We start from the raw sequence: 22,905 nt of genomic DNA, 5'->3' as shown, positions 1-22,905 counted from the left end.
AGCTCTCATGTCCCGTCGCCAAAGCCACCGTGGTCTACTGCGACAATGTCTCCGCCGTCTACCTCTCCGCCAACCCGGTTCACCATCGCCGCACCAAGCATATTGAGCTGGACATCCACTTTGTTCGGGAACAGGTGGTGCTTGGACACATTCGAGTACTTCATGTGCCCACCTCCCAACGATTTGCGGATATCATGACCAAGGGTCTCCCTACAACATCTTTTGAGGAGTTCCGGTCCAGTCTATGCGTTCGACCAGGCGACGCTTCGACTGCCGGGGGGTGTTGAGATACATATCTTGTATATCTGGATGTGTATCCTCTGTAGTTATTGTATAGCGATACATATCCTTGTATTTACTATTGGGCCCGCCTCCTTCCTTGTATAGTCGAGGACGTGGCCTATATATGTACCGCCATATGCATCCGATCAATACATCGAGCATTGCATCTCCTTCTACACATCCCACATGGATTCTTATCTAGTTTCATGTGCATATACAACCCAAGAAAGTAAGAACAGATAGCAGTACGAATCAAACAGCTGCAACCATCTTCATGTTGCTGAAGGCAAGGTCCTTCCCCAGGCAGCTTCTGGGCCCGTGGTTGAAACAGTTAATGCATCCAGAAATATCCAGAAATATCCTGGATCTGCCGCATATATATGTATAATTTTTATAGCATGTGTCTCTCACTCTCTCGTATTCCATCAGTAATGCATCTCTTATGCCATCTATATACTTTTTTATTAGACGTCAGTCAATCCGTCCCAAAAATCAGTGTCGCAAGCCAACGCTTGCTTTGAAAGCGAAGAAAACGAATGATTTGATGAATAGCCTCTGAGCTGGGGCATTTGATGATCCAGATCCATTCTCATATAACTGAATTAAAATAATAGAGCAGGATCCAAGAATTATTTTTCTTACTCAACTTTGCAAGGAGAGATCTGTACCGGACAGAAGCACTATTTATGTGTAGATACACGTAAGATACAATGGAATTTATTGATACAGTACATTGTTACATGAAACATTTGCAAACAAATTTACTTAAAAATAAGCTGTCCATCACACAACTAATCTCAAACACAACAAGCATATGTCATGGTCCATCTCCCATGCATGGATTCATAACCCAGCAATGTAAGGACAGATAGCAGTAAAAATCAAGCAGCTGCCTCCCTTCTCTTGAGCCTAACCATGACCCCGTTCCTTGTGTGCAGTACGATCGAGCTTTGAGGCATCATGGTATGGCCTTCCACCAGCTCCATCTTGAAGTTGTAAATGATGGAAGCAGCTACCATCTTCATGTTGCTCAAGGCAAGGTTCTTCCCCACGCAACTTCTGGGCCCGGAGTTGAAGGCGAGGAACTTGTAGCCTGGCACGTGGCGGAGACCGCCGCTCTTCGATACCCACCGCTCCGGCTTGAATTCCAGGCAATCCTTGCCCCATATCCCTTCAGCCCTCCCCATGGCGTAGATCGAGAAGACGATCCTTGTACCCTTGCTTATCCTGGCACCATTTGGCAGGACATCGTCGGCGCAGGCCTCCACCTCCTCGAATGGGGCCGCTGGGAAGAGCCTGAAAGAAACAGTACATCCGGTGCCTGGGTTAGTCGATCAGATGGTTGGGAGGGGCTAGAAGATCGAGGAGGTGAAAGCTGTATCACCTGAGTGTCTCTAGGAGCGCAGCTTGGAGGTAAACAGCACGCCGGAGCATGTCACCCTCCAAGACCGAGAGGTTCCCTGGCAACGTGGTGCTCTGCAGGGCCTTGATCTCCTTGAGGATTCTCGCCTCGACGTGCGGGTGCTTGCACATCATGTAGAAGAACCACGTGAGTGTGACAGCAACGAGATCCTTCGCGGCGAAGATGAATGCCATCACCGTGTCACGCCAGAACAGGGTCATCTGCTGCTCGCTCATGCTGGGATCCATGGGCCACTTCATCAACAAGGAGAGAACGTCTCCCTGGCTTTCCTTGTTCCCCTCTGTCTTCCGCTTGGCGATCTCTTTAAAGATGAACCCATCGATCACCACCCTTGCATTCGCCATCTTCTTCTCGCTCCCGACATTGAGCACCCTCAAGAACTTCCACAACCATGGTGGCATCATGTGCCTGAACAGCACCCCCTCTTCCACTTCCTTTGTGGCTTGGCCGAACGCATGGATCGGGCGAGACATAGACAAGGAGTCAAGGTCAGTTGCAAAAGCAGTGCTGTACGTGACATCAAGAAAGAACCTCATGAAGACGCCCTCCAGCTCTGTAAGATTGTATTATGTCTCACAATTGATACAAAACTGTTTGGGGTACAAGGGATATAAATAGTAGAGCCAACCGACTAAGCCTAAAACCCTAGCTTGCGTTACAAGTCTAACTTAACCGAAACATATAATCTAACATCCCCCCGCAGTGTCAACGTGGGGTTCAATCACGTTGAGACTGAAACGAATGTCATGAAATGGCTGTGTTGGCAGTCCCTTGGTAAAGATGTCGGCGAACTGCGCTGTAGTGGGAACATGAAGAACTCGAACTTGGCCCAAAGCAACTTTCTCCCTGACGAAGTGAATATCTATCTCAATATGCTTTGTCCGCCGATGCTGAACTGGATTGCTGGACATGTAAACCGCTGAAATATTATCACAATAAACAATAGTGGCCTGCTGGATGGAACGATGAAGTTCAGCCAACAACTGTCGTAGCCAAACTCGTCTCAGCAAGCTGCATGTGCAACAGCTCGATACTCAGCTTCGCGGACGAGCGTGAAACCGTAACCTGTCGCTTGGAAGACCATGAAAGCAAATTGTTACCCATAAAAACACGAGTATCCGGACGTGGACCGACGAGTGTCGGGGCATCCAGCCCAGTCCGCATCGGAGTATGCTTGTCAAACTGGTAGGTGAAGTGGTGTTTATGTGAAGGCCATAATGTAATGTTCCTTTTAGATATCTAAGAGTGCGTTTCATGTGATTGTAGTGAGGAACTCGTGGATCATGCATATATAGGCAGACTTGTTGGACAGAATAAGATATTTCTGGGCGTGTTAGAGTAAGGTATTGTAGTGCACCCGCAATGCTACGGTAGAGAGTTGGGTCTGAGAATGGTTCGCCATCAGCAGAGAGTTTGACGCTAGTGTCAACAGGTGTACGAGCAGGCTGACAGTCAATCATGCCTGCGCGGTTGAGAAGATCTAGAATGTACTGACGTTGGGAAAGAAAAAGACCATTAGAGTCACGTGTAACGGTGATGCCAAGAAAATGATGAAGCACACCAAGATCAGTCATAGAGAATTCAGAGTTAAGCGAGTGTAATAATATGATCAAGAAAAGTCTTAGTGGAAGCAAGTGAGAATGATATCATCAACATAAAGAAGAAGATAAGCTGTGTGTGTGGAAGTGTGATAGACAAAAAGAGAGGTGTCGGTGAGAGAGGGAGTGAAACCGATTGTTTGAATGTAAGTTGAAAAACGTTGGAACCAAGCCCTAGGGGCTTGTTTGAGACCATAAAGAGATTTTTGAAGGAGACAAACATGATCGGGAGCAGAGGAGTCTTCGAAGCCTAAAGGTTGTTGACAATAAACAATTTCTTGGAGAGCACCATGAAGAAAGGCATTTTTGACATCGAGTTGGTGAATGGGCCAAGAAGAGGAAGTGGCGATGCTAAGAACAGTGCGAATAGTGCTAGGCTTGACAACAGGAGAGAAGGTCTCGTCGTAGTCGATGACGTGCTGCTGAGAGAAACCACGACAAACCCAGCGAGCCTTGTAGCGAGAGAGAGTTCCGTCGGAGAGAAATTTTTGGCGGAAAACCCATTTGCCGGAAACAATATTTGCACCGACAGGGCGAGGAACAAGGCGCCATGTATCATTGTGAATGAGAGCAGAAAACTCATCACGCATAGCGGCAGCCCGATTAGGATCGAGAAGAGCACTTTTGTATGTTTTAGGGATGGGGGAGATCGGAGAAGTGGTGGCATGAAGATTGAGACGCGGCCCTTTTGGAACGTGAAATCCCGTTTTGGCCCGAGTGCGCATTGGGTGATCATTTGTGGGAGCTTGGGTAGGAACAACATGGGGTGGTAGAGGTGGAGTGGGATGAACAACGACGTCAGGCGCAGCGGATGAGTCAGACGTCGAAGATGGTGGAATAGGTGGAGAAGGAGCGGCGGGGGAGATGGGTGTATCGGGTGGAGGTGCGGACTCGGCAGAGGAAGCAGCCGACCCGGCCGTCGCGGCGGTGGAGTCGACCGAAGGGACCGCCGCGGCAGGCGAGGAGGGCACTGGGGTGGCGGTAGGAGCGGTGTAGTAGTGAGGAAACCTAGCGGGGTGAGCTATGGGATGATGTAGGGTAGGCGATGGGTCAATGGGAGTTTGGGAGGGTGTCCGTGTGGAGAAAGGAAAGATATGCTCGGAAAAAGTGACGTGCCGAGAGATGTGGACGCGGCCAGAGACGAGATCCAGGCAGCGATAACCCTTGTGTTCATCAGAGTATCCTAGAAAGACATAGGGAATGGAGCGAGGTGATAGTTTGTTGGTGGAGATGGCGGCAGTGTTTGGAAAACAAAGACAGCCAAAGACGCGAAGTTCAGAGTAGTTGGGATGACTAAGATAAAGAGAGTAGAATGGTGTAGAGTTTGTATTGGACTTGTGAGGCCGGATGTTAAGTAAGTAGGTGGCTGTGCGTAAGGCTTCGGCCCAGAATTTTGGTGGCATTGAGGAGTGGATTAAAAGGGTGCGAATGATGTCGTTTATTGTGCGAAGCGAGCGTTCTGCCTTGCCGTTTTGAGGTGAAGTGTATGGGCATGAAAATCAGAGAAGAATGCCATGTTGAAGAAAGAAGTTTCGGTTTTGAAAGTTATCAAATTCTTTGCCGTTGTCACATTGGATAAATTTAATGGGAAGAAAGAAGTGTGTGGCGACATATTTTTGAAAGTTTAGGAAAATGGTGTGTACGTCTGATTTGTTGCGTAAAGGAAAAGTCCGGACAAAGTGTGTGAAGTCGTCTAGAACGACTAGATAATATTTAAAGCCGGAGACACTAGTATGGGGAGATGTCCATAAATCGCGAGTGCAAAAGTTCAAAAGGAAAGGTACTAACAGTAGTAGAGGAACTAAAGGGCAAGCGAACATGTTTTCCTTGCCGACAAGAGGGACACATGGAGGTATTATGACTATCCTTATTACAATTTATTGAAAATTCGCTAAGTATAGAAGACAAGGTAGCGTGGTGGGGGTGGCCGAGACGGTGATGCCGGAGGTCGACGGACGCCGCCATGGAGGTGGGTGGGTCGTGGGTGGCGGCGCCATGGAGAGTGTAGAGGTCGCCGGAGCTATTGAACCGAGCGATCTCCGCTTTGGTCCGGTAGTCCTTCACGGATAAACCAAACGGATCAAATTCCATAGAAACAAGATTGTCACGGGTGAACCGACGAACGAAATTAAGTTTTTGATTAGCGCGGGTGCAATAAGGACATCACGTAGTAGGAGTTGTTTGGTGGGTGTAGGTATGGTGGTTTGGCCGGTGCAATATATAGGTATAGTAGTGCCGTTTCCTAGGACTATGGATGAAAGTGGTGTGGTGGAAAAATTTGACGAAGCATATTACTAGAAGCGTGACATGTGACTAGAAGCACCGGAATCGAAAATCCAGTCCATACATGAGTTTCCCCGGGCAGCGAAGTTGTTCATGGCCTGCAAGAACGCAGATTGGTCCCGGCTCGGTGAAGGAGCGGAGGTCGGTTGATGCAGCGAGGCGGTTGGAGCAGGCGGCATGAGGACGAGCGAAGGCTGAAACAGTCGGGGGTGCCGATATGGCATGTATGGCATCCCCCGTCGTAGTAGGCCGGGGCGGCGTGGTAGGCGTTCGGCGAGGCGCGCTGACCGAGGAGTCCAGGGGAACCGGTGTGGGGGCGAAGACCCGGCGCCCGAGCACCCGTGTAGGCCGGAGGAGCGCCGATCGGAGAGGGGCCGCCCGGGGCATGGACCAAGCCCGAACCATGCCGGTCCGGGGATCGGGAGGAGGGCGCCGGGTAGGCGGCGCGGCGAGTGCCGGCGCGAGGCATCGGTACCGCCGGTGGCGGGCGCCAAGCGGGAGGAGCGGCGAGTGCTGGCGCGGGCATCGAGGCGGCCGGAGGAGTGGCGGATCGCGGCGGCCGGCACATCGGATTCTTGCCCTTGTAGTTGGGGCCGGGACGCCGGCCCGAGAGGAGGCTGCCCGGCCGAGGCCGGAAACGGTACCGGGGTCCCGCCGCGGCGGTGGGCTGGCTTGTCGGGCTCGCCGGTGCGGGAGTAGGCAGCAGGGGCGGCCGGGTGGAGGCGGCGAAGACGTGAGGCCGCGCCTCCCGCCGTGTGAGGTCATCATCGGCGTTCGCGCAGCGGGGACCGGATCTCCTTGAAGGAAGGGCGAGGCTGCATGAAGGGAATCATGGCCGCTTGAGTCTTGAACCGGTCGCCGAGCCCTTGGAGAAGGATGTTGATAAGCCGGCGATCGGGCACGGGATCGCCTAGTTCGCGGAGCTCATCCGCCATCGTCCGGATGCGCCGACGAGTAGACGCCGAGCGAGGAGTCCCCCGAGGGGTGTTGCGGATCGCGGAGTGGAGGTTGTTGATCCGGGCGTCGGCGTTGTCCTGGAAGAGGCCGGCGCGGGGACGCCCAAAGGGCGGCGGCGGTGGCGGCCTCACGGAAAACGAGATTGAAAATCTCCGTGGACACGCGTGTGTAGATCCATTGGATGATGGCGAGATCATCTGTGATCCAGCGAGCGTCGTCAGGACGAGGGGCGGCGTCGGCGGCGATGTGATGACGGAGGTTGCAGCGCCCGAGGTGAACCTCAAAGAGGTGGCGCCAATGGTAGTAGTTGTGTTGGGCAAGATCGAAAGTAATAGGTATGAAGGGGGTGACATCGGCTATGGTGTCTGTGTAGGAGAGAGGAGTAGCCGTGGGATGGGTAGAAGAGGCCGAGACCTCGGCGGCGGCGGCGGCCTTGGCTTGCTGGTCGAAGTAACCAGGCGGCGGCGGTGGCGGCTTAGGCGGCGGCGCCATAGGTCAGGATCGATTAGTCTGATACCATGTAAGATTGTATTATGTCTCACAATTGATACAAAACTGTTTGGGGTACAAGGGATATAAATAGTAGAGCCAACCGACTAAGCCTAAAACCCTAGCTTGCGTTATAAGTCTAACTTAACCGAAACATATAATCTAACAAGCTCGACCTCCGAGCCGAACTTAGCCATGTCATCAAGGTAGGGTAACAAGGTCGTGCTGGCCTTCCTCGTGATGGTGGACATGGCGAAGGATCTAAGGCCCTGTTTGTTTGGGCTCGAGCTTGAGCTTTTACTGCTTTTGGGTCTTTAAAAGCACAAGCCCAGACAAACACCTAACTTCTAGGTATGGGCTTCTACAAGCACTTCTCACATTTACACTTGAAGCCCATAAGCACGTTCCGGGGTACTTCCCGCAGCTTCCCGTGGCTTCTCACTTACAAAACGAACCGGTATACAATAGCAGCCCAAAAGTTTGTGTTATCCCCCATCGCTCCTTTAGCCCAAAATGATATATTTTTTGCATCTTGAGAAAAAATTTAGATTCTTAGTTAATTAATATTTTATAGTAAAATCTTTTTAAATAGAAAGTAATAAGGAAAATAATGTTTTTGTTATTATTAAATAATAAGGAAAATAATATTTTTTTATTATTAAATAATAAGGAAAATTATATTTTTGTTATTATTAAATAATAAGGAAAATAATATTTTTGTTATTATTAAATAATAAGGAAAATAATATTTTTTGTTATTATTTTCTATTTTACATTTGACCAATCTACCAGCCGTCCTTGATGCAGTTCGCCAAACAATAATTTTACATTTGACCAGCCATCCAGCTCCAGCTGCTGGATGCAGTTTGCCAAACAGCAATTTTACATTTGACCAGCCATCCAGCTCCAGCTGCTTCTCAGATCTTACCAGCTCCAGCTGCTTTTTGTTCAGCTGCAGCCCAAACAAACAGGCACTAAATACACGGGAGCCAAGGTTGACCATCACCATATGACGCTGATATTCCCAGGACTCAAAGTCCGACACAAGGATCGCACCACCCAGGAAATCAAGCATCTTGGCAAAGTCATTGCCTTTCGGGTACTTCTTGAAGTTGGCATTGAGGCAGTGGTTGGCAGTGGCGGGGTCGCAGGTCACGAAGAAATTCATGTTGAGGAACCATGGGCCAAAGACCATGGAGTTCCACCCCGCCTCATGGAGGAAACCTGCAACCTTGTCATGAATGTGGTACAGATTCCTCAAGAGGAAGGGAAGCATACCCACGACAGGCCAGTTCACTGGGACGTCACTCTTTTGGCACCGCCGGATGAGGCGGAGGAGGGATATGCACAAGAAGCAGCTGATGGATAGGTATACCTCAGGGTAGGACACAAGGAAGCTCCAGAAAGAGCCCATGGCTGCACAAGGATACGAGATGCAGAGGGAAGAATGGCATGGAGATATTCTCTGTTCTTAATGGACTAAGCAGGCTTGGCTGTTCTTTGTTCTCTGCTCTTATGGTGTATATATAGGTGTGCACCGTGCTTCATTGGTAACAGAATTGATCAATTATAATATCATGCCATCAGCTCCACGCAGAGGCATACAGCAGGCAGTCATGATCTGTTGAATTAAGTTGAGCTACGTTTGAATAATTTTTTGGATGGATCATTCAAAATGGACAGTGTAGTAAACTGAGACAGGCCAGGAGGGTCAATTCAACAGAAAAAAAAATTCAATGTAATTGTCAGTAACTACTCCAGTGAATAGTGATGTTCATATAAGATGCATATTCTTTGTAAATACATGGATACAATTCTACATGAAAATAACTAAAATACAATCAGACCAATCACTACAATATTTTGTGTTATCCATTCCACCCCGTAATCCCGCACCTAGTTTCATGCGCAAAGGGCAGCAAAAATCATGCAGCTGCCTCCCTTCTCTTGAGCCTAACCATCATCCCGTTCCGTGTGTGCAATATCACAGAGCTTTCAGGCATCACAGCATGGCCTTCCACCAGCTCGACCTTGAAGTTGTATATGATGGAAGCAGCTGCGATCTTCATGTTGTTGAGGCCAAGGTCCTTCCCCAGGCAGCTCCTGGGCCCGGAATTGAAGGCCAGGAACTTGTAGCTCGGCTCGTGGCGAAGGCGCCCGCTCTTCGAAACCCACCGCTCTGGTCTGAACTCTGCGCAGTCCTTGCCCCATATCCCTTCGATCCTCCCCATGGCATAGAGCGAGAAGATGATCCTTGTGCCCTTGCTCACCTTGGTACCGTTTGGCAGGACATCATCGTTGAGGGCCTCCTTCTCCTCAAATGGGGTCGCCGGGAAGAGCCTAAAACACATGCACATCATGGGTTAGTCAGATGGTTAGGAGGAGCTACACAAAGCTGAATGATGTGTCACCTGAGTGTCTCGAGGAGCGCAGCTTGCAGGTAAATAGCAGGACGGATCGTCTCGCACTCAAAGACGGAGAGGTTCCCTGGCCATGTGGTGCTCGGCAGGGCCTTGATCTCCTCGAGGATCTTCGCCTCGACATGCGGGTGCTTGCACATCATGTAGAAGAACCACGTGAGTGTGACAGCAACGAGGTCCTTCCCAGCAAAGATGAACCCCACCACCGTGTCGCGCAGGAACTGGGTCTTCTGCTGCTCACTCATGCTGGGATCCATTGGCCATTTCATGTACATGGACAGCACGTCTCCTTGGCTTTCCTTCTCTGCTTGTGCCTTCCGCTTCGAGATTTCCTCATAGATGAATTGGTCAATCACCACCCTTGCATTCGCCATCTTCTTCTCGCTCCCAACTTTGAGCGTCCTCAAGAGCTTCCACAAGCTTGGTGGCACGACGTGCCTGAATAGCATTCCCTCCTCCACTTCCTTTGTGGCTTGGCCAAACAGAGGGATCGGGCGAGACACAGACAAGCAGTCAAGGTCAGTTGCAAACACAGTGGAGTACGAGACATCAAGCGAGAACCTCATGAAGACGCCCTCCAGCTCAACCTGCGAGCCGTGCTTAGCCATGTGGTCAAGGTAGGGTAGCAAGACTGTGCCAGCCTTCCTCGTGATGGTGGACATGGAGAAGGACCGAAAGGCACGGCTAGAAAAGATTTGCATCGCCACACGGCGTTGGTACTCCCAGGATTCAGAGTCTGCCACAAGCAGCCCCTCACCTAGGATGTCAAACATCTCGGCGAACTCACTGCCTTTCGGGTAGTTGTGGAAGTTGGTATTGAAGCAGTGGTTGACAGTGGCTGGGTCGCAGGTTGCCAAGAAGTTCATGTTGAGGAACCATGGGCCAATGATCCTGAAGGTGCATCCCGCCTCACGGAGCATATCAGTGACCTTGTCATGAATGTGGTACAGATTCCTCACGAGGAAGGGAAGCATGCCAACAACAGGCCAGTTCACCGGGATGGCGCTCTTCTGGCACTGTCGGACAAAGCGGAAGAGAGAGAGGCAGAAGAAGCAGACGAGGGCTAGGAAGATCTCAGGGTAGGACAGAAGGAAGCTCCAGAAGAAGCCCATGGTTGAACACAGTTATGAGATGCAGAGGGAAGAAAAGCATACAGCAATTTAGGCTAGCTCCCCTTGCTAATGTCAAATGCATGGTTTCGGTACTGATATAAAGAAACCGCCTATGAGCAGCTTCCCCGTGGAATAGTTAATCAGTTTCCTCGAGTTAAGGATGCAATGATTCACAACATTCATGTGTCCTAATATAACTGCTATAATTCTGGAGTAGAGGTGTCTTCTATCCCAAACAGCGTATTCTAGAAAAAAATCCCAAGCAGCTTTATTCAGAATCTGACTTCTCAAGAACTAGACATTGTACATTTGTCTGTCAATACACACTTAATGTAAGTCACTGGATAAATCGTGCCGATATGTTGACTATATATGCACTGAAGAATCAATGACCCATCATAGTTATATGTGCTCACACATAAAAACCATTTAACTTTTGCTGTTTCTGATTCTAATCTTTATAAGACTGAATGAATGGTTATAATCCTCTTTAGACCAGTCACCAGTGACTAACTGGGACTCCGAGAAGAGCATTTCTGTACATCTTAAAACTAATGTTAGTTCTGATTTGTTAGTTGATTTGTTCACCATGCAAACACCCAAAACGTGTGGGATTACACTCATGTAAATTTTGTGATGCCAGTACATCCCATGGCAAGAGGGAAGTGAACTGCGCATTTGGGTCATACCGACACGTCTTAACTTCTTAACCAGAGGTATTACCTAAGGGCAGCCTTATTGGAGTATTCTTACGCCAGTGTACATCAGCCAAGTCACGGCTGAATCACTAAAAATAAACCTAATCATTATTTGGTGCGAGAGGGAAGTGAACTGCTTGTTTCCATCACACCGACACGACTTAACTTAATAACCAGAGACATTAGCTAAGGGCAACCTTGTTGAAGTATTCTCGTGCCAGTGTACATCAGCCAAATCTGTCACAGATATACGCATCAATCGAAGTGTCATCATTTCTTTTGCAACTTCTCTGGTTAGCAGGTCCGTAACAATGGGGTAAATCCTAGTGAACCACTGAAGAAAGTGTGGTTGTATAACCTTCTAAGAAATTAGTAACACCCTTACTCTTAGCATCAAACCAAATCCCAAAGGAGAACATTTGTTTCAAACAGGCCCCGACTGATGAGATAACAAGGGTAACAGGGAGCTAACTGGCTGTCCAATACGCATTGCAGAAGCCTAAATCAAGGTATGATGTGAAGAAATGCGCAAAGATAATTGCATAATTTTGATTTGATAAATGCATAGGTTCCAGTTTCATCACATGGCAGGTAGGATAGGAGTACATCTAACAACTTAAGACAAGCAGTTCATGAGTAGTACAGATAGAGAGAGACACGCAAATCTAGGTGACCTTCTGGAAGAATCCGTCGATGCGGCGGGTCCCACGCGGCAGCGGCTTGGGTGCTGCTGCTGGGGCGGCGGCATCAGATCCGGAGCGGGCGGCGCGAGGCGCCTCCTCGGCGGTGGAGAGGCAGTCGAGGAGGAAGTCGGCAGTGGGGCGGTGCGCGCGGGCGGCGGCGCGGACGTCCGCGGCGCGCAACCCCCGCCGACCACGCTGGGTGGCGGCCGTGTGGGCGCCGGCGGCGAGGGAGCCGAGGAAGAGCTCGGTGGCCGCGGCGATGAGCAGCGACGCCTCGGCGGTCACCTTCTTGATGTCGCGGTCCAGCCGCATGATCTTCTTCACCCTCCCCAGCGGGAAAACCGTGCTCAGCACTTCCGCCTCCGCCGCCTCCTCCGCATCTGCTTGGACCTCCTCCTCTGCCTCCGCTTGGACCTCCTCCTCCATCTCCGCCTGGACCTCGTCCTGTGCCTCCGCTTGGACCTCCTCTTCAACTTGCTCCATTGCCTCTATGTGCGCTTCATCGCTGGCCGGTGCCCCCTCCTCCGCTGGGGCCTCCGCGTCGACCTCCGCCCGCTCCTCGTCTTCAACTTGCTCCATTGCCTCAACGGCCTCCGCCGCCCGCTCCTCCTCTCTAACTTGCTCCATCGCCTCGGCGTGCTCGTCGGCGGCGGCGGTAGCCATGGTTAGTGCTCGGGAATGGCAGATCTCGTCGGGATGGTGCTTGAATTGTGGAGCGAAGTGGCGGGGAGACAGAGGAATTTTCCCGCGCGACCGAAAATGGCGGCGGCGGTGGTTGCCGCGCCGAGGAAAACCTGCTGCGGCTGATGAAGTGGGCCTGCGTGGCCAGAATGGGCCCAGAATCTTTTCGCTCTCTGATATGTACAAACCCACGACAGGCCCGTGGCTCGCACGGTCCATCCAAGTGTCATCGCCATTCGCCAACGTCAGCGAAACACACACAGCTCAATTTGTTTTTGAAAGGGGGCAAAAGCTTTCCCCAATCTATTGATTAAGCAGAAATTTTAAAGAAATGTAAAGATGGATATTTCACGGATTACTCTTCAAAAATTATTTTACCCGAATGCTTTGCACCCGCTAAAATCAACAACCGGGCCTCCCTCTTAACTTTATCTAAAAATCACCCTCATGTTATCCCCATTTCAAATCTCTGATATGGCTAGCGAAGAGAGGGCTTTTCGATTGTTCCACCAAGTTGAGATTGGGATACCTCTCCATTGCCTAGGGTAAATAGTGGGGACGCCAATCCACTCTTTAATGGCACCCCAAAATTAAATGGTAAAATGACAACCGACAAAGAGATGATCGACGTCCTCCTTGCATTGCTTGCAAAGGGGGCAGAGATCGTAATTTGGCATCTAGGCTTTTTCAAGTGGTCCAACGTCCAAATCCTATTTTGAGTAGCAAATCAAGTGAAGAATTTTACTTTCGGCAGTGTCCAAGCCTTCCACACCATTCTCCTCATGTTGGAGGCGATTGAATCCAAGAATTACATTCATATGCCAACTTGAACAAGTATTGCCCCTGCATCGTGAGCCTCCAAATTATATTGTCCTCAACGTTCTCTTGGAGTTGAACGTTGTGAATAAGAACTCAAAGCTCCACAAATTGCTTAAAGTGCTCAAAAGTCATTTTTTCTCCAAATTAATCTTCTTTACCCAATTGGTCTCATGCAACACTTAGTAAACTTTCAAATTCTAAATATGCCATCTCTAGTTTTTTTCCATTTTGTTTTCTCATGGTGGTTTTCACGCATATTACCACCTTAATCTAAATATGCCCTCTCTTGTACAGTTTGGTCGGGTTTTCTCTCTTGCTTAATGAAAAGGCAGTGCTTTTGCCGGTTGCTCAAAAAAAAAACTTTCCAATTCTTTTTCTTGGATATATAAAAAATTAGAGGTGGAGTCTCTTTAAGCTTCCTTCCTTCCAGCCACGGAGCATGCCAAAACGGAGTCATTCCTAAGCATGATAGCAGTTGCAGCGTAGAAAATCTACATCTGCTCGTTCTCGGACCCCACCCAACATTTCTTGGGTTATATGTAACTGATGACCCACAAATATAGGAGATCGCAACAGTCTTCGAGGAAAGTAAAACCCAAATTTATTGATTCGACACAAGGGAAGGTAAAGAATACTTATAAGCATTAACAACGGAGTTGTCAATTCAGATGTACCTGAAAAAGCACTAGTAACAGGGGTGATGTGAAACCAACAGTAATATGAGAGCAATGACAATAGTAACACAACAGCATTAGCACAGAGGAGATGGCATCAGATAACAAAAGGACCAGGGTTCCCAGGTATCTACACTAGTGGTAGCTCTCCAAATAACATGTATTGGGTGAACAAATTACAGTTGGGCAATTGATAATTGTGAGAGCATGAAAATGCATGCTATGAAAAGATAAAATTTACTGTAGTATTTAATTGGGCATTACAACATAATACATATACCGTAATCCAACTGCGTCTATGACTAATAATCCACCTTCAGGTTATCATCCAAACCCCTTCGAGTATTAAGTTGCAAGCAATAGATAATCGCATTAAGCAATGTGTGTAAAGTAAACAATAGAATCATCCTTAGACGAAACATTGTTGTTTTCTCCCTAGTGGCAACAACACATCTACAACCTTAGAAGTTATAAAATCACTCTCCTAGGAAACTATAGGCATGAACCTACTATCGCGTGGGCAGCGCCGAGGCAAACCTGCTGCGGCTGATGAAGTGGGCATGCGTGACCAGAATGGGCCTAGAATCTTTTCGCTCTCTGTTATGTACAAACCCATGACAGGGGGAGCAGCTAACCATCACCCCTTAGCGGGTGGAGCTAACCATCACCCATTAGCATTGGTTTATAACCAACGCTAAGGGGGTTCTGTTACTGGGCCTCGCCCATTAGTCGGTTATTAAAAAAATCAGATTCGAAAATTTGCTTAGATTTAAATTTGCTTAGATTTAAATTTGCCTATATCCGAAAATTGCTTAGATTTAAAAATTACCGAGATTCAAAATTTGCTCAGATGTGAAATTTGCTAAGATTAAAATTTGGTTACTTCAAAAATTTGTTCAAATTTGAAATTTGCTTAACTTTACATTTTGCTCCACTTTGAAAATTATTAAAAAGGAAAAAAACAGAAAAAATAAAAACTTAAAAAAACAAAGAAACCGACAGAAAACCGAAATCCAGAAAAACCAAAAAAAAACCATAGCCTGCCTCCCAGCAGGTTAATGGGACGCGGCCCAAAGCACTTCCGCGGGTCAAACCGCGCGGGTGATGGTTTGTAACCATCACCCGCGGGTGATGAATAGGAAAACGCCCCCTTAGCGATGGGTTATAACCCGCGCGGTTAATTAGGCCCATTAGTTCGGTTGTTTCAAAATTTATTTAGATTTGAAATTTTCTCAGAATTGAACTTTTCTCATATTCGAAAATTGCTTAGATTTCAAATTTTCCCAGAGTTAAAATTTTCTTAGATTTAAAAATTGCCCAGATTCAAAATTTGCTCAGATTTGAAATTTGCTATATTAAAAATTTGCTTACTTTAAAATTTGTTTGAAGTTGAAATTTGCTTAACTTTATTTGCTCCACTTTAAAATTTGTTAAAAAATAAAAATGGGAAAAAAATTCAAAAAATTCGAAGAAAAATCGAAAGCAAAACGAAACCCAAGAAAAACCAGAAAAATTGGACAAAAACCGGAAAAAACCGAGGCCTACTGACCCCCCTGCCTGTTGATGGGCCGTGACCCAAACTCACCCGTTAGCTGAACCACGCGGGTGATGGTTTGTACCCATCACCCGCGGGTGATGAATAGGATTCCGCCACGACAGGCCCGTGGCACTCTCAGGGTTCATCCAAGTGTCATGCAGAAGCCTATTAGCTGCTCATCGCGGCGCTGGGCCACGTCCATGAGGGGTGGGTTGTTTTTCGGGTTTTGTTTTACACTGGTTTTGTTCGGTTCCGCCATTTTTTCAGTATTTTTTTGTTTCTCGGTTTTCTAGCTTTTACTAGTCGGTTTTTAAACATTTTTTAATTTTGAACATTTCTAGATTTTGATTTTTAAAATTTTGAAGAAGAATTTTTATTATTTTTTAACATTTTTCAACTTTGAACTTTTTAAACATGTGAACACTTTTTTTCAAATTTCAAAATTTCTTGAGTTTGATTTTTTTTTTTAATTTCAAGTTTCTTGTCTGTAAACATTTTTAAAATTTAAACAGAAAGAAACAAAAGAACAAAAAGAATCAGTACCTTTTGTCGGGCCGCGTTTGGAGCGGCCCATGATGAGGCCGCTTCAGGCGGGCGAGCGCTCCATCCCGCTTTAAGCGGGGAATAGGAGCCCCCAAGTAAGGTCAGTGAAACCACATACAACAAAATTTGTTTATGAAATGGGAAAGGCTTTTCAGAATCTATTGATTAAACAGAAGTTTAAAAAAATATAAAGATAGTTATTAACCCCTCTGCCTCTGGGATTTATCAAAATTTGTATGTATCTACATACTATTTAGTGTCTAGATATATTCGAATTTTGATGAATATCATACAAGTTTCATGGGATCGACTGAGTACATGGGATTACTCTTCCGACGTTGTTTTACTCAAATGCTTCGCACCCGCTAAAACCCACAACTAGACCACCCTCTTAAATTTATCAAAAAATCACTTTTAGGGGTGCTCGTTCAAATCTTTGATGTGGCTAGCGAAGTAAGCGAAGAGAGGGCTTGTCGATTTGGCGTAGAGCTACCCGCCATCATGTTCCACCAAGTTGGGATTGAGAGACCCATCCATTGCTTAGGGTAAAGGGAGGGGATGCCCAATCCACCATTTAATGGCGCCCCAAAAGAGAATGGTGAAACTAAAATTGACAAAGAGATAATTAATGGTCTCCTTTGTTTGCTTGCAAAAGGAGCAAAGATCGTAATTTAGCATCTAGGATTTTTCAAGTGATCCGTCGTCCAAATTCTGTTTTGAGCCAAGCAAAGAATTTTACTTTCGGCGGTGCCCAAGCCTTGCACACCATTTTATTCATATTGGTGGCAACTGAACCCAAGAATTGCACTTCATATACCGACTTGAACAAGTATTGCCTGTGTGCCGTGAGCCTCCAAATTATATCGTCATCGGCGCTTCTCTTGGAGTTGGATGTTGTGAATAAGAATTCAAAGCTCCAAAAATTGCTTAAGGTGCTTCAAAGTGAAAAAAAAAATCGCAAGTTAATCTTATTTATCCAAATGATCTCATGCAACACTTGATAAACTTTTTCTCTTGGATATCTCAAAAATAGAGGCGCAATCTCTTTAGGCTTCCTTCCTTCGAGCAATGGGGTGTTCATTTGTCTCTTTAGGCGCAACCTCTTGTGTTCCGATTTTTGCTCACACGAATGGGGGACAACGGAGCTTCTTTGAAAGTTTGTGCACTATCCAGTAACCTCTTCAAAGTTCTCAAAAATCGTTGCCAAGGTTTGAATATCATTTTTTATTGGCGCTAGAAAGACCATCGGCATCATCCGCATAAAGTAAAGTTTTAAAGATAATGTATTAAAATCACACGAGTCTTCTTCTCATCTCGCCGGCAAATGTACAGTAACAATCCATGTCAGGAAAATATATAGTATAATAACCCTTCTTGTAAATACCGGATAACATAACATATTGTGCTAAACAACGGCTAATTATTGGTGAAAAAAGGCTAACCACAGTACATCGAGCGACTAGAGACTCGTTTATCTCATGGTTAACTGTTTTGACCGATGTCTGACAGCGACCTGAGGCCTATGGTTAGCAAGACGATGAACACCACTAATTTTCTTCCGAGATCGTGGCTTGACAAGGACCCTGAGATATCACACGAACCCTCGCGATTTCGCCAGTGGATGATCGTGCGTGGCATGCGCGTGATCGTCAACTACGCTCCTGCTATGGCCTATGGGATTCAGATCGAATCTCATCACTGACGGCAACAGCCATGGCTTCCAGTTTTCCACCATCTTGAACGCAATGATTTGATCGATTCCTCGACCATACTACGACATCATTTTAATCCTGTTCTGCTCGGGTGACGGTTTCTGAAAGTGAAGACAGCCTTGCCACGGTTTCTGCATTGTTTATGGGTCACGCGGCAAGACTCGGAAACGATCAGCGATGGTAGTACTTTGCTTAAACGGCTGTGTGCACGCGACGAAAAAGAGGAGTTGATTAATATGGTGCGAGGAAGAAAGTACTCCAAGAACCTATAGCTTTTGCTGCCATGGCAATGCCTTTTTATCTACTGTATTGGATTTGGATACCGTTGCAGCGTGTGGAGCACCGGGACCTCTTTACGGAGGTGTCTTCACGGTTGGAGGATACGGCCAGGGATATTTTATCCCAACATGGGTGGCAGCGTGATCTTCGACTGGATCCTCCTAGCTAGTCTTTGTTTATGGTTTTTGAACTATGTTTTTATTAGAACACCTGTGTGGTTTTGTAACGAATCTGTGAGCGGCTGTGTGCATCTTAGTTATGCAGAGGCCGGGCTATCGCAAGTAATAAAGTGCCCATTTTCGAAAAATATCCGTGCCCAATAAAAACGAGCTAATTAAACGGTCGTAAAGGGTCTGTATTTACCATATATAAACTGTGGTACTAGGCTACTAGCATATAGGAGTTTATTAACTGATTATTTTAATTAACGACGGTGCATATTTCTCTCACAATTATGCAAGGGCGGTGCTTGCTTTGATCGAGCTATAGCTTTGCTTCTTCTTTTTTTAGGTTTCAGTGGACCGAAAATTAGTTAATTTGGAGTCTATATATTTTTTCTTTAAAAAATGCTACCTCCGACCGAGTTTAATCGACACGGAGCGTAGCATGATTAACATGCACCTAGTCAGCCTACTGCGTCGATTAATCAAGACATGAGGGAGTAGTTCATAAGAATATTAAATATATTCATCATGTCATAATATTTGTTTATCTCTCTGAATAGAGTAATATGGTTTCAGCCGACTGAAAGTGAACTAATTCGCTGTCTATTTATAAATATGGTCATGCATATCTAAAGAAATGTTCACCCTAATACAATATCAGAAGAAATGTACTAACTGATAAAACAAGTTAAGGACGGTGCATTTTGCTCTCACAATTATGCAGGGACGGTGCATTGATAGAGCTAGAAAGAATCCATCTCTACAGAATTGGACCACTCCTTTTGAGATGATGATGATGGCTTCACAATCACAAATATATACTCTAATTCCACGGAAACAAAGCACCCATCAGACCTACATCGAGGTAGCTCACACTGCGAACGAAGATATTAGGGCATCTCCAACGGGACAACGCATTTCGGACGTCCAAATTGTCCACGGACGTCTGTTTGCATCGCCTGACAGACGCGAAAATGACCGCGAGGCGCGAATTGTCCGACGCATTTTGGACACCTCACTGTTTTGTTTACCTGCTTCTTCTTTTCCTTTTTGTTGAAAAACTCTCCAATTTGTACATCGGTTGCAAGTTGTTCTTAACGAATCTTTGAATGAGCAAGTTCAAACGCGAAAACAAGTAGTACTGATAACTCGAATCGAACAAATTCAAACATATTTAATATACAAACTAGAGAACAAATTTAAAAACAAAGAAACTATAAGCTAATTCTTGGCCTTCTTGTTAGAAGGCCCTCCCTCGTCGTCCTCACGGACGTGCCTCTTGCTTGTCACTTCCTCCTCGGAAGAGGAACTGCCGGACGACGCGTCCGTGGAGGAGTTCCAGGCGGACGAAGTGGCGTCTTCATCGTCGTCGTCGGTGAACGGACGACGACGCGTCGCCTGCGCCCGCGCCCTTGCCCGGGCCCTTGCCTCCTTCCTTGCCGCCGCCTTCTCGTCCGCCGCCTCCAGCGCCTCCAGCCGTGCGAACTTGGCGTCGGAGTCCTCCTCCTCCTCCTCCTCCTCCTCCTCCTCCTCCTCCTCCTCCTCCTCCTCCTCCTCCTCCTCGTCGCTGCCAACGGTGCCTCCATCCTCCTCGACCCCCGTCGGCGTGGAGCCAGGGTCCGGCAATGCAGCCATCTCGGCGGCTTGCCCTCGCTCTCCGAGTCCGACGGCAAGGACGAGTTGCTCATGGCGCTTGGCTAGCCGGTGTTGGAGAATAAGAAGAAGAAGATTGGCAGGTGGTTCGACGTGAATTAAGCAGGCGCAGGGGTTATATTCTGCGGGGATTAATGGCGGCGCATATAACTAAGAGGCCTGCGGTTGCTCTTCCGCGACGGTTCGGCGCTCCATTCCGGCGGTTAGCGGGTTGATCGGCGCGGTTGCCACTCCGGCAGTTGCCACTCCGGCGGTTGACATCGGTGTGCTTGCTGTGCTTTAATTCGAAGCCGATCGAGCCAGGGTCGCTGCCACCCGTGGGGGAAGCGAGCGGACGCTAGGCGCGACCGCGCAACGTCCGCGGAGACCCAAACCTGGCGCATATTTGCGCCGCGTTTGCGTCGCTGCGGACGCCCCGGACACGATGCGTCGCCCCGCTGGAGCAGGGTGCAGACGCATTTTCGGTCACGGCGGACACAAACGGTTGCTCAGCGTCCGTTTGCGTCGCCCCGTTGGAGATGCCCTTAGACACTAGCTAGGTTTTGGTCTTCGGGGTGGCCACTCAGGCTATTGCCCCAACGACTGAGTATTAGTTTTGGCTCGGTGGGGTTTCCTCGGAATGTCCCCCCTAACTAAATACATGCCCTCCTTGATCTTCCCTCTTCTTAATGAAAAGGCAATGCTCGTACCAGTTTCTCTAAAACAAATCTGCAAAAAGAGGAATTATGATACTATCGTAATTCCCATAAAACCAATGTACACAAATAGCAACATTACGGTATACCAATATGTTAGCCACCTTGGTGTCAACATCATCCTGTCTTTCTTTCATTTCCAAAAAAAAAAAAGTCAAGAGCTTTCATTAGTTCACATATGATGTTAATCCATAGGCATCTAGTCCTTGTCATTTGTCAAGAATATTACACTTCATCAGGTGCTTTTGGGAAGAGTTTAAACAACATGCTCATTTCGTGCTGGTACCTGTCTTGGTTCTGGCATGTAGTACGATCCAAATCCCATGGCTGCAGGACACCGTGCATTGCCTCTGCACGATCGGCACTGGACGCGTCCGTTTGTGATGGACGCTTGTGTGGTTCTGCATGTGGAATCTGATCCATGGACCAGAATCCGGTCTGTTCGATCTGCATGGTCCATTCTTGGCCAATTAGTTGGGTGGACCATGCACGTGGAGCATAGCCATATCGGCGTGAAGCCGCTTTGAGCTGTACGATGGAGACCAAGCGAGTGTGAGGTTTCGGAAAGGAGCAGATTAAAGAGACGAAAGGAGACGCCTAGGTGCCATGGAATTAGACGCCTAGTGTGAAGAAAGGGCCGATTCATGTTTGGACCTGTCGATGCAATAGTTGTAGCAAGGCAACAAACACTAGCCACAAACAGATGCTGCACTTTATGGCAGAGTTTGGCAAATTTTAGCTACGAAACAAACACAGATGAACAATCGGTTTACTCACCGTGCCATTAAGTGAAAGATACATTATTGAAGACTATAATGCATTTTTTTATTTCGTTTTTGATAGATGCGGAGATGCGTTAACAAACCTACGCAGAGTGAGGATTTCTTTTGTTCCCGGTCTGCATGGAGCTATTATTTCGTATAAATTCAAAAAAGGTGTATTTGTAAGTTTCAGAACAATCCCAAAAAAAATAGCATGTACATGTTTGATTCATTACGAATTTACTAAATTCAGTGGATAATATTTTCAAATGTGGCTTGCATATACATACAATAAAAACATAGTGATAAAAAATAGAAAACTGTGGTAGCACTATTCCCAACCAGAGTCATCACAATTTCTTTATTTTGTTTTGTACGCAAGTAAGAACCATGCTCAACGAAAAATTTCTCATCCATACTGATTTAATATATGAGAATGATATTTTTAATTTATATCTGTGTTTAAAAGATCGAAAATAGCTCACTAGACCCCCGTAGCCAAAAAAAAAAGATACTGCTCTCGCGGACACCATTTATGAGTCAACATGGATCAAGTTTTTTTTGGTTGACGCAAGAAGAATATATCTGTAACTTATTATATGGAAAATAACAATATCTACGTGAAATATTGGAAAGTAAATGAATAGGGGTTACATCTTGCAAAAACCAATGTTTTGGTAATGAAAGGCCTCTTGAGCAAAACAAATAATTATAGTTCTTGGAGTCATTACCTTAAGGTTAGCAAAATTGATGGGTCGCAAACTGGCGATAAAATGAGAATCAACCTGAGGTTGGGTGATTAGAAGGATGGTTGTACCCCCTACACAGCAGAGTTCAAACCCCATATTTAACATATGTGTGTCTCATAAAGGCGGAATATTCGTTCAGTGGGAGGCGATGTTCCCGTCGACAGCGAGGCGTATGTGGTGACTTCGTTAATTTCAAGATCCAATCCGCCGGCTCAGTCTTCCGGAGGTGCTCATAGGAATAGGGTGTACAAGTGTGCGTTCATAAGGATGAGTGTATGCGCGTGTATGTGAGCATCTACATTTGTACTGTGTTTCTCAAAAAAAAAAACTCACGATAACACTAGTGTGTTAATATTCTCAAAGCATCCATGGCAAGATAACATCACATTAGCAAACACGGGTGGTGGCCGGTCTTAAGGTGTAGGCTGAAAAGGCAGGCTGGACATAATTTTTTTTTCAATGAAAATCCTGTAGGGGCACTACCTATTCATAAAAAAACAATAATTTACAAATTTATTCCAAAATAAGCCTTTTTAAGAGGAAAAGCACCTAGAAACCTCCAACGCAAATTGAGACTACTCTCACCTAAGATAAACACTAGGCTTAATTTGCATGTCGCACAACCCCCGTCATCTCCAATAATTCCTAGAAGGCAAGATGCAACCTCTATTGTTTAGGAAGCCACTAACTAGA

At 46.8% G+C, this 22,905-nt stretch overlaps 3 protein-coding genes across 3 annotated transcripts; all 3 read right to left on the bottom strand.

Moving 5' to 3' along the window:
• Positions 1-1,163: 1,163 nt before the first annotated feature.
• LOC124659624 (noroxomaritidine synthase-like) lies at positions 1,164-8,446 on the bottom strand. Its single transcript, XM_047197459.1, has 4 exons — positions 8,015-8,446; positions 7,200-7,301; positions 1,667-2,256; positions 1,164-1,578 (listed from the first exon to the last, which is right to left on the bottom strand). Exons 1-4 carry the CDS (start codon positions 8,444-8,446, stop codon positions 1,164-1,166), a joined length of 1,539 nt encoding a protein of 512 aa, XP_047053415.1.
• A 511-nt stretch (positions 8,447-8,957) lies between these two features.
• Positions 8,958-10,564, bottom strand: LOC124659584 (noroxomaritidine synthase-like). Its single transcript, XM_047197427.1, has 2 exons — positions 9,444-10,564; positions 8,958-9,372 (listed from the first exon to the last, which is right to left on the bottom strand). Exons 1-2 carry the CDS (start codon positions 10,562-10,564, stop codon positions 8,958-8,960), a joined length of 1,536 nt encoding a protein of 511 aa, XP_047053383.1.
• Positions 10,565-11,814: 1,250 nt separating this feature from the next.
• On the bottom strand, positions 11,815-12,608 carry LOC124664814 (DNA polymerase epsilon subunit 4-like). Its single transcript, XM_047202248.1, has 2 exons — positions 12,408-12,608; positions 11,815-12,347 (listed from the first exon to the last, which is right to left on the bottom strand). The coding sequence occupies exons 1-2, from the start codon at positions 12,606-12,608 to the stop codon at positions 11,928-11,930; spliced, it is 621 nt and encodes a 206-aa protein (XP_047058204.1). The 3' UTR covers positions 11,815-11,927.
• Between the last annotated feature and the right edge of the window lie 10,297 nt (positions 12,609-22,905).

Source organism: Lolium rigidum, chromosome 6, assembly GCF_022539505.1.
Source record: "Lolium rigidum isolate FL_2022 chromosome 6, APGP_CSIRO_Lrig_0.1, whole genome shotgun sequence".
NCBI lineage: Eukaryota > Viridiplantae > Streptophyta > Magnoliopsida > Poales > Poaceae > Lolium > Lolium rigidum.
The sequence above is the reverse complement of the archived record's forward strand: the minus strand, read 5'-3'. Positions and strand labels throughout refer to the sequence as shown.

What these genes read in the sequence shown, in the direction of transcription:
- LOC124659624 (XM_047197459.1), bottom strand. Translation starts at nt 8,446, where the DNA reads ATGGGCTCTTTCTGGAGCTTCCTTGTGTCCTACCCTGAGGTATACCTA. An exon ending in TGGTCAACCTTGGCTCCCGT is followed by an intron (nt 7,302 to 8,014) that starts GTATTTAGTGCC and finishes CCAAACAAACAG; the next exon opens with GGCCTTAGATCCTTCGCCAT. An exon ending in GCGCTCCTAGAGACACTCAG is followed by an intron (nt 1,579 to 1,666) that starts GTGATACAGCTT and finishes TGTTTCTTTCAG; the next exon opens with GCTCTTCCCAGCGGCCCCAT.
- LOC124659584 (XM_047197427.1), bottom strand. Translation starts at nt 10,564, where the DNA reads ATGGGCTTCTTCTGGAGCTTCCTTCTGTCCTACCCTGAGATCTTCCTA. An exon ending in GCGCTCCTCGAGACACTCAG is followed by an intron (nt 9,373 to 9,443) that starts GTGACACATCAT and finishes CATGTGTTTTAG; the next exon opens with GCTCTTCCCGGCGACCCCAT.
- LOC124664814 (XM_047202248.1), bottom strand. Translation starts at nt 12,608, where the DNA reads ATGGCTACCGCCGCCGCCGACGAGCACGCCGAGGCGATGGAGCAAGTT. An exon ending in TGGAGCAAGTTGAAGAGGAG is followed by an intron (nt 12,348 to 12,407) that starts GTCCAAGCGGAG and finishes GTCCAAGCGGAG; the next exon opens with GCAGAGGAGGAGGTCCAAGC.